Here is a 14,148-nt window from a genome sequence, read left to right on the forward strand (position 1 = left end):
GCGGGGGGGCGGCGCCCGGCTTCCCCCCGCCTTCCCCCAGGCTCGCTGAAGGGAGGGCTGTGCGAGATGGAGAGGTCCCGGATCCCAGGGTCTCCGCTCTGGGCCGGTTAGGGCCCGGACGCCGGCCCGGGACGTCCCTCAGCGGAGCTTTCCGAGGTGCCGGCGGGGTGAACCGCTGAGGCTAAAGGAAGGCACTTCAGGCGCCCCGGCCAGTCAGGAGAGGCGAAGAGGAACTGCCCGGCCCCACTGGCCCCTCACCTTCATGGCCGCGACCGCCGCGTCTCGGTCGGCTCTGCCGGGGAACTAAGCACCATACCAGCCCTTCGCACAGCCGCCCTCCTGCCTTCTAGGCGGCGACTACGGCGCCTCTTGTGGCGACCGAGCGTCCCGACGTAAGAGGCGTAGTCACGCCCGCCTCGCGCCCCCAGGAAGAGCGCCGAGCGGCGGCCGAGTCGGCCAATCCGGAGCCAACGCTCTGGGGGTTGGTCACCAGAGCCAATGAGGAGGCGGGGGTGGGGCGGGGCCTCTGGCCTGCCGGGTAGGCGGAGGAAGACTCCGTTCCGGCCCGCGCGGAGATGGGCGGGTCTGGGCGTGGCGGGAGGGGCCGCTGGTGCTGATTTCTTGGTGGTTCGTTGAAATAGGAGTCCGCGTTTTCTGAGGAACCTGTGCGGTAGATTTAGCTTTGTAGCTATATGGTCGAGTATCCGGGGCAGGAAAGGCAGGAAGAGACGTGGTAAATTTGAAAACGCCGGTTGGTTTGAAGTTCCCCCCCCCTTTTATTTTTTTAGTAATAGCCGTCAGAGCAGGGCCTCGAATTTCCTCCCGAGGTGTTCAAGCCTCTCACACTCGGTGGTGACCTTAGTCTCCTCTCTGGAGGGTCGGCGAGCTGAGGCAAGCTGCTCACTCAGACACCTGACTTTCATAACAAGGTGTTATTGCGAACAGTTAAACCAACGGTTCTCAAATCCCAGCTGCTCTTTCCGAGCGACGTTCAAAATAACCAAATCTTAATCCTAACACAATGAGGGAATTCGGATGAAAAATTGAGTTCGAAAAATAAAGTATGGATTTCTTCAACCCGGCTGAATGTCCCAGGGTTGGTTTACCTATACTTTCTTTCCCCTGTAACTCCACCAGTGTTTAAAGAAGGAGACATTTAGATGTCAATTCACTCACCTCTCATAGGATCTGTTTTTCTTTTAAGATTTTATTTATTCATGAGAGACACAGAGAGGTAGAGACACCGGCAGAGAGAGAAGCAGGCTGCCCGCCCAGAGCCGGATGCAGACTCCATCCATCCCAGGACCCCAGGATCACCACCTGAGCCAAAGGCAAATGCTCAACCACTGAGCCACCCAGGTGCTCCTGTTCTATTTCTCTTAAGTAGACTTGTTTATATGCACTACGTCAGATTAAATAAAACACAAAGGCACACCGCTTCCTTATGCTGCAAGAATACTTATTTTTTAAAGTTATATTTTACCGTGCTTAATGCCGTTTAACTTCTTACCCTATATAGTCCTGAATTTTCTTCTTTGGCAATAAAAATACAAAGAAAGCCTTTCACCATGTTGGGGCAAGCAGCTGAGCTTCACTGGAAAAGAAAGTATTAATTTATTCTTCTAATTAAGCACAAAGAAACTCAATAAAAACTTGCTGGTAGTACAAAGCCATAATTCTCCCTCCTAAGAAAGGAAGCTGGCAGGCCTACCTCAAAGTTAACGAATAAACACATCAAAAGATACTCAACATCATTAGCCATTAGGGAAATGCAAATCAAAACCACAAAAAGATACCACTTCACACCCACTGGGATGGCTAAAATCAAAGAGATATTAGTGTTGTGAGGATGTGGAAAAATTGGAACCTTAGTATGTTGCTGGTGGAACTGCAAAATGGTGCAGCTGCTTAGGAAAACAATCTGGCAGTACCTCAAAATGTTAAACATAGAGTTACCATATGACCCAGCAATTCCAGTCCTATGTATAAACCCAGGAAAGATAAAACATATGTCCACCAAAAAAAAAAAAAAAAAAAAAACCCCACAAAAACCAAACCCACAACCTCATACATGAATGTTCATAGCAGCATTAATCATAATAGCAAAAAGGGAAAAAATCTAAATGTCCATTATTTGATGAATGGATTAAAAATGTGGTTTTTCCAGAGGCACTCAGGTGGCTCAGTCAGTTAAACATCTGAATTCCTGGGGATCCCTGAGTGGCTCAGCAGTTAAGTGCCTGCCTTGGGCCCAGGGTGTGATCCTGGAATCCTGGGATGGAGTCCCACGTCGGGCTCCCTGCATGGAGCCTGCTTCTCCCTCTGCCTGTGTCTCTGCCCCTCTCTCTGTGTGTCTCTCATGAATAAATAAATAGAACCTTTAAAAAAAAATCTGAATTCCTTCGGCTCAGGAATATTTAGCCAAAATAGGAATGAAGTACTGACACATGCTACAACATTGGATGTATCTTGAAAATGTTGATGCTAAGTGAAAGAAGTCAGTCACAAAAGGTCACATATTGTATGATTCCACTTGTAAGAAATGTCCAGAATAGGCAAATACATAGAGACAGCAGGAAGTAGAGTAGTATTTGCCAGAGGTTGAGGGAAGGGGTTAGGGAGAAATGAAGTGCCTGCTAGTGGGCAGTTTCTTTTTGGGGTGATGAAAATTTTTTTAAAGTAACTGTAGTGGGGGCACCTGACTGGCTCACTCAGTGGATCATGCAACTCTTGATCTCCGGGTTGTGAGTTCAAGCCTCACATTGGACATAGAGTTTATGTTACAAAAACAAAACAAAACACCCCAAAACAAACTAACAAAAACTTAATAAAACTAGCCATGAGGTGATATTTGCACAGCTCTGTAAATATACTAAAAACTATTAAATTGTACTATTTAAAAGAAATTTTTATGTTCCACTCCCAGTATGAGCTTGAACTCACAACCCTGGTATCAAGAGTCGCATTCTCTACCGACTCAGCCAGCAGGCACCTCTAAATTGTGTTATTTAAATGAGTAAATTGTATGATACATGAATTAAATCTCAATACAGCTTTAACGATAATAGAGATATTGAGAAAAAAACATACCTAAACAAAGAGTTAAAGCAACTGGAGAGTAGAGGAAGGCAATTAAAACAACCAAGGGTACACCTGAAACTAACACTATTTGTTAATTATACTGGAATTAAAATAATAAATAAATGAAACAACAGCAACAACCAAGGATAGAGAGAGATTTAAGTATTAGAGACCATTTAAAAACTGCAATTCTTAAGAAATTCTTGAGGAAGACTTATTTATGCTGTAAGATGGAGCCCCTAGTTGGGCTCCATGCTCAGAGCAGAGTCAGCCTGGGATTCTCTCTCCCCTCTTTTCTGAGCCCCTCCCCCACTCATGCTCACCTTCTCTCTCTAAAAATAAATAAATAGAGGGCACCTGGTTGGCTCAGTGGTTGAGTGTCTGCCTTCGGCTCAGGTGGTGATCCAGAGGTCCTGGGATCGAGTCCTGCATCAGGCCCTATGTCTCTGCCTCTCTGTGTGTCTAAAATGAATGAATGAATGAATGAATGAATGAATGAATGAATGAATAAATAAATAAAATCTTTATATAAATACATACATAAAATCTCTTAAAAAATCATAAGGGAGTAAATAAGGCACACATGAGTTCACAGTCTCTGAATAAGTTGGCACCTCCTAAATCTTGAGAGGCATTTTGTGCTTAAGCATCATACTTTTTTAATAAAGGAGATACATTATATGATCAAAATTTTTCCTTTGTTTCAAGTTTTATCTGACACCTTTCTTTCAATTGTGTATTAATTGTACCAATTGTGATTCAGGAAAATGTAGTCTGTTTGCTAATCTAATCATAACAGCCTAGTACTTTGTATTTCAGAGTCAAAAAACTATTACCAAGATACATGGGATAATTTATTGCAGCTCAACTACTTGTTTAGGAGGTAATTAGACTGTTACTTCCAGTTGGGTGTTTTTAATCCCTCAAAAAAACTTTATTGTATTCACAATGTGTATAAGTCAATTAAATAATTTCAAAACCTCTCTCAAATTCAAAACAAAGCAAACATTATCTACAGTTTTTGAAGCTACTGAATAATCTTTCTTTCAACATCATGTGTATTCATAAAATAATAGGGTATAAAGCTAGCTATTTTTATTCTAGCAATCGATTTTCTCAGAGATAAAAGGTCATGGGGCACCTGGGTGTGCAGTTGGTTAAGCACGCAACTCTTGATTTCGGCTCAGGTCATGATCTCAGGGTCATGGGATTTGGCTCTGCGCTCAGCACCAAGTCTGCTTAAGTTTCTCCCTCTCCATCTGCTGCCCTCCCTGCTCTTACTCTATCAAATAAGTAAATAAATCCTTAAAAATATATATATTTAAAATGAAAAGTCATGGAACAGACATGTGAGTCTTTTTGCAAAGTTGTTTAGCAACCTGCTACACCAAGCTATTTCTTATTTTGGAAGATTTCAAACATATATGAAGTAAATAGAACAGTGTGATGAACTCTCATGTATATATCATCCAGTTTTCACAATTCGTTACCTTCTGCCTTCATCTCATATCCAGCACTTGCGCCTCTCCACCCACGCACCCCCCGCCTTCAGAGGTAAGTCACCTCATTAGATTAGTGTAAGACTCTGGTTGCCTAGATGTGAGCCAAATAAAAGTAGTAGAGACTTGGATCTGGTTTGTTTGTTCTGTTTATCCTTGTCACCTTCACAAATGTAACTATTTTATCCAGTCAATGTAATCCATTTTCTTTGTGGCCATTGCTTAAATTTCATGACTTACAAGACCGAGGGGATTTTCTAACCATCCTTGATTAACTTGCCTTTGCAAATACGAAGACGTAGATAGGGCAAAAAATCTACTGGCCAGTAGAATGAAAAAGCATCTCTTCAGTGAAATGCCTAAGCCAGGTCTTATCTGAATCCCAGCTGTCTGATTGACTTCTGCTACAGTAAAAATAGTTTCAACAATACTTACTGTCATTTTAGGGAACTGTCTGTGCAGCTGGAGAACAGATGGTTCCACAGGATCATTTTGTTTTGGACTCAGGCTCTTTCTGGAATTCTGCTGGTGAATTACTTTGCCAACTTGAACATATAACCCTCTTCTACCATCATCTGTAAAATGAAGATAATGGTTATTAACTAGCAGTTTATGTCTTACACTTTGCTGAATGGTAGAAGAATCCTGGAAAGTGCAACAGAAAGAGAACTTTAAGGTGTTTTCTAGAGAGTAAAACAAATAATGTGAGTCCTTTTTATATTTCTCTAAAGTAAGTGGGAGCACTTTACAAGCTTTCCTCCACCCCCTTGGCCCCCATGGGAGAAAGGGGACAGGGTTTTCTTTTCAAGGCTTGGGAAATTGAGCCACAGAAGTGAGCCCTGCTGCCTGAGGCTTTTGAGGCAGTGATGAAAATGAGAAGAGCTGCCAAATTTTCTCTCCAGCCTAGTATTATGCTCACTTTTTTTTTTTTTTATGCTGGCTTGTATTACTACTCTTCTAACAGAGACACAGACCTTGTAAAACTAGTTAATTCTTGTACATTAGATCCGCATTCACATACAGCCTCCATGAATATTGTAAACAGTATTGGGGAAATAATTCATCTACCACTGAAATGTGGAGTTGGTACCATTTCCCCCTGGTACTGATGTTTCCTAACATTTGATTATATTAAGCACCCACTATGTAGTACCAAGCACCAAAAAGAAAGACACACCCCCTCTCCCCGTGGAGCTTAAATAGTCATAATAAAATGAAATGTCAGAAGTGGTTTGTTGGTGGGGTGCCTGAGTGGCTCAGGTAGTTAAGGGTCTGACTCTAGATTTCCACTCAGGTCACGATCTCAAGATTGTGAGGTCAAGCCCCGTGTAGAGAGCCCTGCTTCTTCTGCTTTTTTTTTTTTTTTAAGATTTTATTTATTTTTGCACGAAAGACACACAGAGAGAGGCAGAGATACAGGCAGAGGGAGAAGCAGGCTCCCTGCAGGAAGCCCTGTGTGGGACTCCATCCCAGGACCCCGAGATCACGCCCTGAACCAAACGCAGATAGTCAACTGCTGAGCTACCCAGGCATCCCAAGAGCCCTGCTTCTGACTCTATCCTAGGCATGGAGCCTGCTTAAGACTCCCTCTCTGCTCCTCCTCCCCATCCATGTCCCCCCCCCCACACACACACACTCTCTCTCTCTCTCTTAAAAAAAAAGAAAAGAAAATACATAATTAAAGAAGAGGAGGAGGAGGAGAGGGAGGAAGAAGAAGAGGAAGAAGGAGAAGAAGTGGAGCAGCCCGGGTGGCTCAGTGATTTAGCGCTGCCTTCACCCTAGGGCATGATCCTGGAGACCCAGGATGGAGTCCCACGTCGGGCTCCCTGCATGGAGCCTGCTTCTCCCTCTGCCTGTGTCTCTGTCTCTCTCTCTCTCTGTCTCTCATGAATAAATAAATAAAATCTTTTTTAAAAAAGTGACAAACAGGGATCCCTGGGTGGCGCAGCGGTTTAGCGCCTGCCCTTGGCCCAGGGCGCGATCCTGGAGACCCGGGATCGAATCCCACGTCGGGCTCCCGGTGCATGGAGCCTGCTTCTCCCTCTGCCTGTGTCTCTGCTTCTCTCTCTCTCTCACTGTGTGCCTATCATTAAAAAAAAAAAAAAAAAAAAAAGTGACAAACAGGGGCACCTGGGTGGCTGTGTCAGTCAAGCATCTGCCTTTGGCTGGGGTTGTGGTCTTGGGGTCTTGGGATCGAGCCCTGTGTCTGGGTCCCTGCTCAACGGGGAGTCTGCTTCTCCCTTTGCCCCTCCCCATTGCTCGTGATCTCTCTCTTTCTCTCAAATAAATAAATAAATAAAATATTTAAAAAACAAAAAAGAAAAAGAGGGATGCCTGGGTGGCTCAGTGGTTGGGTGCCTGCCTATGGCCCAGGGCATGATTCTGGAATCCCCAGATTCAGTCCCACATCGGGCTCCCTGCATGGAGCCGGCTTCTCTCTCTGCCTGTGTCTCTGCCAATCTCTCTTTATGTGTCCCTCATGAATAAATAAATAAAATCTAAAAGAAAGAAAGAAAGTGACAAACATAGTGGTTGTATGGTGCAGACTGGCTGTTAAATATTAGTTGTTGACTCTCATAGTGTGCTGACACTGAACAACATCAAAAGAGGATCCCAGGGACTGTGGGTAGGTCACTAGCCAGGGACAAGATCCAAATCCAAAAGTCAAAGTATGTATCTATTTATATTATCACTTTGCATCATCCTAAAGTTGAAAAATTCTAAGTCAAACCCTTGTAAGTCAGGACCATCCATACTTAAAATCTAATGTGTTTTCAATTAATTACTAGTAAGATTTTGGGACACTTGGCTGGCTCAGTAGGTAGAGCAAAGGACTCTTCACCTTGGGGTTGTAAAATTATTGTTAAGATCTTGCTTCTTTTGGCTATTATTTCCTCCTATATTAAGATCCTTTAGTTACAAGTAATCCACCCAAATAAGCATGAGTCATTAAAACAGAGGATGGACATACGAACTCAACTGAACAGGCCAATCCAGCAAAACTGAGCCAAACTTAATCTATGCTCTCACACTGGCACCAGGGCACAATTTATTTCTCCCCATTTCTCAGCTCCATACTGGTTCCATTTTCCAGCTGGTTTTCCAACTGAAGCAGACATAGTGGGGAACAGCCTCAAGCTCCAAAGCTGCATGGTTTACCAAGCCTGGTTAGCAGGAAACAGTTTTTGTTTTTTGGTTGTTGGTTTTGTTTTGTTTTTAGATTTTATTTATTTGTTTATGAGAAACACAGAGAGAGTGGCAGAGACATAGGCAGAGGGAGACGCAGGCTCCCCGCTGAGCAGGGAGCCTGATGGGTGACTTGATCTCAGGACCCCAGGATCACAACCTGAAGCAAAGGCAGATGCTCAACCACTGAGCCACTAAGATACCCTAGTGCGAAACAGTTTAAACAAATATCCAAGATCAAGTGTGATTGGTCTGACCTGGGTCTTGTGCCCAAGGCTGAACCAATCACTGTGGTGGGAGAATAGGAGCAGTCCATTGGCTAAAAATGGGACTGACTCCCCCCAACCACATGGCCGAAAATTTCCCACTACATCTGAAGATTGTTAAATACCTGTATCCTTCCCTGACACCTTCCTTACTTCTTTTTCTTTTTAAAAGATTTTATTTATTCATGAGAGACAGAGAGGGAGAGAGAAAGAGAGAGAGGCAGAGGGAGAAGCAGGTTCCACGCCAGGAGCCCGATGCGGGACTTGATCCCAGGACTCCAGGATCACGCCCTGGGCCAAAGGCAGGCGCTAAACTGCTGAGCGATTCAGGGATCCCCCCCTTAGTTTACTTTTCAAGTACATATATTGTAGTGACACCCAAAGAACACAGTTTTTGTAATTTGCTCTTGATACTTCAATCTGTGGGTATGAATTTTTTTTTTAAGATTTTATTTATTTATTCATGAGAGACAGAGAGAGAGAGCGAGAGAGGCAGAGACATAGGCAGAGGGAGAAGCAATCTCCCCATGGGGAGTCTGATGTGGGATTATGGATCCCAGGACCCCGGGATCATGCCCTGAGCCAAAGGCAGATGCTCAACCACTGAGCCACTTAGGTGCCCCTGTGGGTGTGAATTTAAAGTCCCAAGTTGGAAGCTCCAAAACTTAGATTTGAGAAAAAAACAAAAACAAAAACAAAACACACACACACACAGACACACACACACACATTTCAAAGCATCCTAAACATGATCTTCGAGATGGTTTAAATGTCTGGCTGAGTGAGTAACCTATTGTTAATGAGTTAGGCAAAGCAGTGCTATCAAAAATATTATTAGCAAGAGGGCTTCTGGGTGGCTCAGTCCTTGAGTCTGCCTTCAGCTCAGGTCCTGTTTCCAGGGTTCTGAGATAGAGCCTGCTTAGCAGGGAGTCTGCTTCCCCCTCTCCCTCTGCCCCTCCACTCATTCTCTCTCACTCTCTCTCTCAAATAAATAAATAAAAATTTTAATTAAAAAAATATTAGCAGGTAGGGGTGCCTAGCTGGCTCAGTCAGTAGAGCCATGCTACTCTTGATCTTGGGATTGTAAATTCCAGTCCCAGGTTGGGTGTAGAGATTACTTAAAAATAAAATCTTAAAATGTTAATAGGTAAATGATATAAGCCAAGGTTTTTTTTTTTATTTGTTTATGTAAATGAGTGATCCATCACTGAGTTTTTAAGTTTGTGGTACTTAATAAAAAAAAAAAAAAGAAAGAAAGAAAAGAAAAGAAAAAAAAAGAAAAGAAAAGAGAGTCCAGATATATTGTAACCCCTGGCTTTTCACAATTCTTGCCCAATCTCTAAAGAACTACTCTCTAAATCTTATTTCATTTCTAAGAATAGAAATATCCTGGAGGGGGAAAAAAAAAAGAAATATCCTGAAGAATTAACCCAATTAGGGTACCTTTGGTAAATACCAAAATCTATCTTCACTTTGGCAGGGAAATGAGAATTATCTTGAGCAGAATTATCTTGCTTGGAGAGAGTGAATTTTTTTTAATGTTTTCTTTTTCCTGCTTACAAAACAGAAACATATTAATTGTGGAAAATATGGAGAAACATACAAAAGAAAATTAAGATCACTCACAATTCCACTACTTCAAAATTACTACAAGCATTTTATGTATATCCTCTGACAACTATAATAGCAATAATTAACATTTACTTAACCCTTTAGAATGCTAGGTGCCATGCATTAGATCATGGATGCTCTCATTAAATTATATCCTTATAGGGACACCTGGGTGGCTCAGTGGTTGAGCAACTGCCTTCGGCTCAGGACGTGATCCTGCAGTCCTGGGATGAGGTCCCAGCACTGAGCTCCCTGTAGGGAGCCTGCTTCTCCCTCTGCCTATGTCTCTGTCTCTCTCTGTCTCTCATGAATAAATAAATAAAATCTTAAAAAAAAAAAGGATTTCATCCTTATAACCATTCCATGAAGGGCATGCTATTATTAGATGTTTTTTTTTAAAAAGATTTATTTATGAGATAGAGTGTGAGCACCTGTGTAGACACTGAGATCATGAAAAGGTTACCTATCATGTGACTCCATTTATATGAAATGTCTAGAACAAGTATATCTGTAGACACAGAATGCAGATTGGTGGTTTTCAGGGTCTGAGGGGAGTGAGGAATGGGGAGAAATTGCTTAACATGTATGAGGTCTCTTTTGAGGTGATGAGGATGTTTTGGAACTAGGTAGATAGGGTGATGACACAACATTGTGAATGTACTAAGTGCCATTGAATTGGTCACTTTAAAATGTTTGATATCACCTCAATTTTTTTTAAGTAGGCACCACACCCAACATGGGACTTGAACTCACCACCCAAAGATCAGGAGTCACATGCTGTAACTGACTGAGCCGGCCAGCCACCCCTTCATCTCAACTTTTTATTTTTCATTTTTAAAAAAGATGTTAAAAATGAAATGAAAATGTTATTTGAGAGAGAGAGAAAGAGCGAGAGCATAAGCTGGCAGAGGGGCAGAGGGAGAGGGAGAAACAGACCATCTGCTGAACAGGGAACCTGATGTGGGGATTGATCCCAGGACCCTGGGATCATGACCTGAGCCGAAGGCAGCCATTGGATTGAGCCACTCAGGTACTCTCAACCTTTTAAAGAACAAAATAAGTAAATAAAAAGCCTTTGTTTTCTTTCCAGCCCTGTCAAAAGTTTGATAAATTCTTCATAGAATTATTGTACTATGGTATCGTACACATCCAAACTATTTTCTTTTCCCTATCATTATTTCTACTCTCAATACTTATTTACATGTAGAAAACTATTGTCATGATGCTTCACAACTTAATTTCCTCCTTAATGCTTTCTCTGGAAAAAAAATAAGTAAATTATAATTTATGTTTTAGGATAATTTGTATTTGGAAAGGAAGAATCATATTCAAAAGTTTACCATTTTTCTCCCTATTGCCCTAGAATGGCTGTAGTGAAGATTATTGAAAATTTACATTCCAATCCAAAATGGATTCGTTATCAACAGGGAACAAAATGAAATGTTCAGTCATCTCCCTAAGACTTGTGCTTGGCACCTTTTTTTTTTTTTTTTCTGTTTTAATATTTATACCAAGATTTTTGGAGGAGGCTGGAAAGGCAGGGATGTTTATCATTTGAGCAAAAGATATTAAGGTTCAGGTATATAGTTTTGAAGGTAACCCTAAATCCACGGAGGGAAAGCCCCTAGGGTTGGTATTGGTTTCTACTCTTTCCTCCTCTGCATATTCTCCTCACACCCTGCCTGGTCTTCAAATCTGGTCTACTTCCTTCCCACCCTGAATGATCCTGAATAAAGGGCATTCAGGAAATATGTTGGAGAATGAATAAATGAATGCAGATGTGCCAAATGAGAGTTGAAGACTGTTGTTCCATCAATTCTGGGGAGAAGGAAATCATTCCAGCTGGGGTGATCAGGTAAGGCTTCAACTTCAGTATGTCTAGGCCTCTGATCCTGATATAACCTGACCCATCTGCTTGTCTTTATGGTTGTCCTCATGACTTCTGCAGACTCTTTAGAATGAATTACACTTCAGGTAAATCTAGAGGAATGCATCGCCTTATCCTTCAAACTGGCAGACTTCCTAACAGAGTATATCACAGCCAATGAAAGTGCTCCTGGAACCTTAGGCTTAAGTTTGGGGGTAGTTTAACATTCTTCTTGCTCATCACTAACCTGTTGTCAGATCTTCCTTCAAAATATCTTCAGGAGGTCTCCCTTTTTTTCTATTTGTCTTTTTTTTTAAAGATTTTATTTATTTATTCATGAGACACACACACACACACAGAGGCAGAGACATAGACAGAAACAGGCTCCCTGCAGGACTCAATCCCAGAACTCTGGGACCATGCCCTGAGCCAAAGGCAGATGCTCAGCCACTGAGCCACCCAGGTGTCCTCCGCTTTTTTATTTTATTTTTTTAAAGGTTTTCATTTATTTATTCATGAGAAACACAGAGAGAAAGGCAGAGACACAGGCAGAGAGAGAAGCAGACTCCCTGCAGGGAATCCAATGCAGGACTCAGTCCCAGGAACCCAGGATCATGACCTGAGCTGAAGGCAGAGGCTCAACCGCTGAGCCACCCAGGTGCCCCCCTTTTTTATTTTAGAGAGTCAGAGAGAGACAGCATGTGCATGAGTGGTGGTGGGTGGGGGAGCAAAGAGAGAAGGAGACAGAGAATCCCAAGCAGGCTCCATGCTCAGTGCAGAGCCCAACTTGGACCAGTCTCATGACCCTGAAATCACAACCTGAGCTGAAGTCAATAGTCCAATGCCTAACTGACTGAGTCCAATGCCTCTTCATTTCTGTCTTTTAAAGACAAATGATACAAATGATCTGCTGTTTGTAGAAACCTGGAAAATGCAAATAATAATAATAATAATAATAATAATAATAATTTTTAAAAATATATATGTGCTATGGACTGATGTAGTCCCCTCCATTCATATGTTGAAGTCCTAAACCCTCAATGTGACTGTATTTGGGATAAGGCTTTTAGAAAGTAATTAAGGTTAAACGAAGTCTTTAGGTTGAGGCTCTAATCCAACATGATTGATGGCCTTAGAAGAAGAAGAAGAGAGATACCCCAATCCCCATCACTGGCCATGTGAGGACAGCAACAAGGCAGCCATCTGCAAGTCAGGAATAGTGCTTTCACCAGAGACTGAATCAGCTGGTATCTTGATCATGGACTTGCCAGTGTCCAGAACTCTGAGGAAAAAATTTTCTATTGTTTAAGCCACTGAGTTTATGGTGTTTTGTTATGGCAGCTAGAGCTAGAACAACATATAAGAAGGAGTCTGGTATTACCAGAATCTTTTAACCCAGAAGATAATTGGTAACACCACTTCTTTCCAGATTTTCTTTTTCTTTCTCATCCAAAAACTATCTTTGTCGTCTTAAATACTTGCTGTCTCATGCTTTCCCCTTCTTCCCAAATTACAGCTCTCTTATTGGACTTACGATGTTCTCCTTGGTCAAATTCATCCAATTCTGCCTATACTTGGGGGCTTGCTTGTCTGGATTCCTTTAGCATGAGGTCAGAAATCTTCTTGTTCAAATCCTGCAAGAGGATAAATCCATACTAGAATGCACTGCTTTAAAATAAAATTGCGGGCAGCCCTGGTGGCTCAGCAGTCTAGTGCCACCTTCAGCCCAGGGCCTGATCCTGGAGACCCGGAATCGAGTCCCGCATCAGGCTACCTGCATGGAGCCTGCTTCTCCCTCTGTCTGTATCTCTGCCTCTGTCTCTCTCTGTGCCTCTCGTGAATAAATAAATAAAATAAAATTGCAACCATTTTTGTTGATTAGGAAAATGCCTGTCTGAGTTGGTGAAAAATCTGAACTATGACATTTATTTTAATTAATCAATTAATTTTTAGAGAGAGAGAGAGAGAGAGCATGAGTTGGGGAGGGAGCAGTGAGGGGCAGAGGGAAAGGGTGAATCTCAAGCAGACTCCCTGCTGAGCATGGAGCCCAATGCGGGGTTGAAGGGGCGCTGAGCCCACGACCCTGACTGAGATCATGACCCTAAGATCATGAGGTGAGCTGAAATCAAGAGTTGGACGCTAAACCAACTGAGCCACCCAGGCACTCCCTGAATTATAATGATTGGAAAGAGATGTGATTTTAGCATGTTCAAATCTATGCAATACCTCTGAATAATACAAACAAAATTCAGGAAAATTGAAATTCTTGGAAATTTGCTTTTATGAACAGATATATATGATTTCTCTGGCATTCAATAACAAGTTTATGTTTGTATAGTGCTTTATTGTTTCCAAAATGCTTTGCCATTATTTATTTATTTACTTACTTATTTATTCATGAGAGACACACAGAGAGAGGCAGACAAAGGCAGAGGGAGAAGGAGGCTCCCTGAGTGGAGCCCGATGCGGGACTTGATCCCAGGACCACAGGATCACGCCCTGAGCTGAAGGCAGAGGCTCAACCGCTGAGCCACCCAGATGTCCCTGCTTTGCCTTCATTATTTATTTTGATCCTCAGTCTCAGAAGTAGGGGAGACAGGTATTCTGTTTTCCATTGAAGAGGTAGTAAAAAAGCTAG

General features: G+C 42.4%; 1 protein-coding gene and 1 long non-coding RNA gene across 5 annotated transcripts in view; both read right to left on the bottom strand.

Moving 5' to 3' along the window:
• RNF34 (ring finger protein 34) overlaps positions 1-437 on the bottom strand; it is a 34,566-nt gene extending 34,129 nt beyond the window's left edge. For 2 of the 4 annotated variants that reach the window (XM_025473860.3, XM_035706684.2), the window contains exon 1: positions 259-437. In XM_025473860.3, the coding sequence (XP_025329645.2) occupies positions 259-264 (6 nt within the window). In that variant the 5' untranslated portion in view covers positions 265-437. The remainder of the gene's footprint in view (positions 1-258) is intronic. The other 2 variants (XM_035706685.2, XM_025473866.3) reach the window with 2 other exon arrangements.
• A 975-nt stretch (positions 438-1,412) lies between these two features.
• LOC118352440 (uncharacterized) lies at positions 1,413-13,145 on the bottom strand. Its single transcript, XR_004809606.2, has 4 exons — positions 13,045-13,145; positions 5,016-5,155; positions 3,439-3,543; positions 1,413-1,594 (listed from the first exon to the last, which is right to left on the bottom strand). It is a non-coding gene; the product is annotated as an uncharacterized LOC118352440 (long non-coding RNA).
• Positions 13,146-14,148: the final 1,003 nt, after the last annotated feature.

The sequence above is a fragment of the Canis lupus genome, chromosome 26 (genome assembly GCF_003254725.2).
Source record: "Canis lupus dingo isolate Sandy chromosome 26, ASM325472v2, whole genome shotgun sequence".
NCBI lineage: Eukaryota > Metazoa > Chordata > Mammalia > Carnivora > Canidae > Canis > Canis lupus.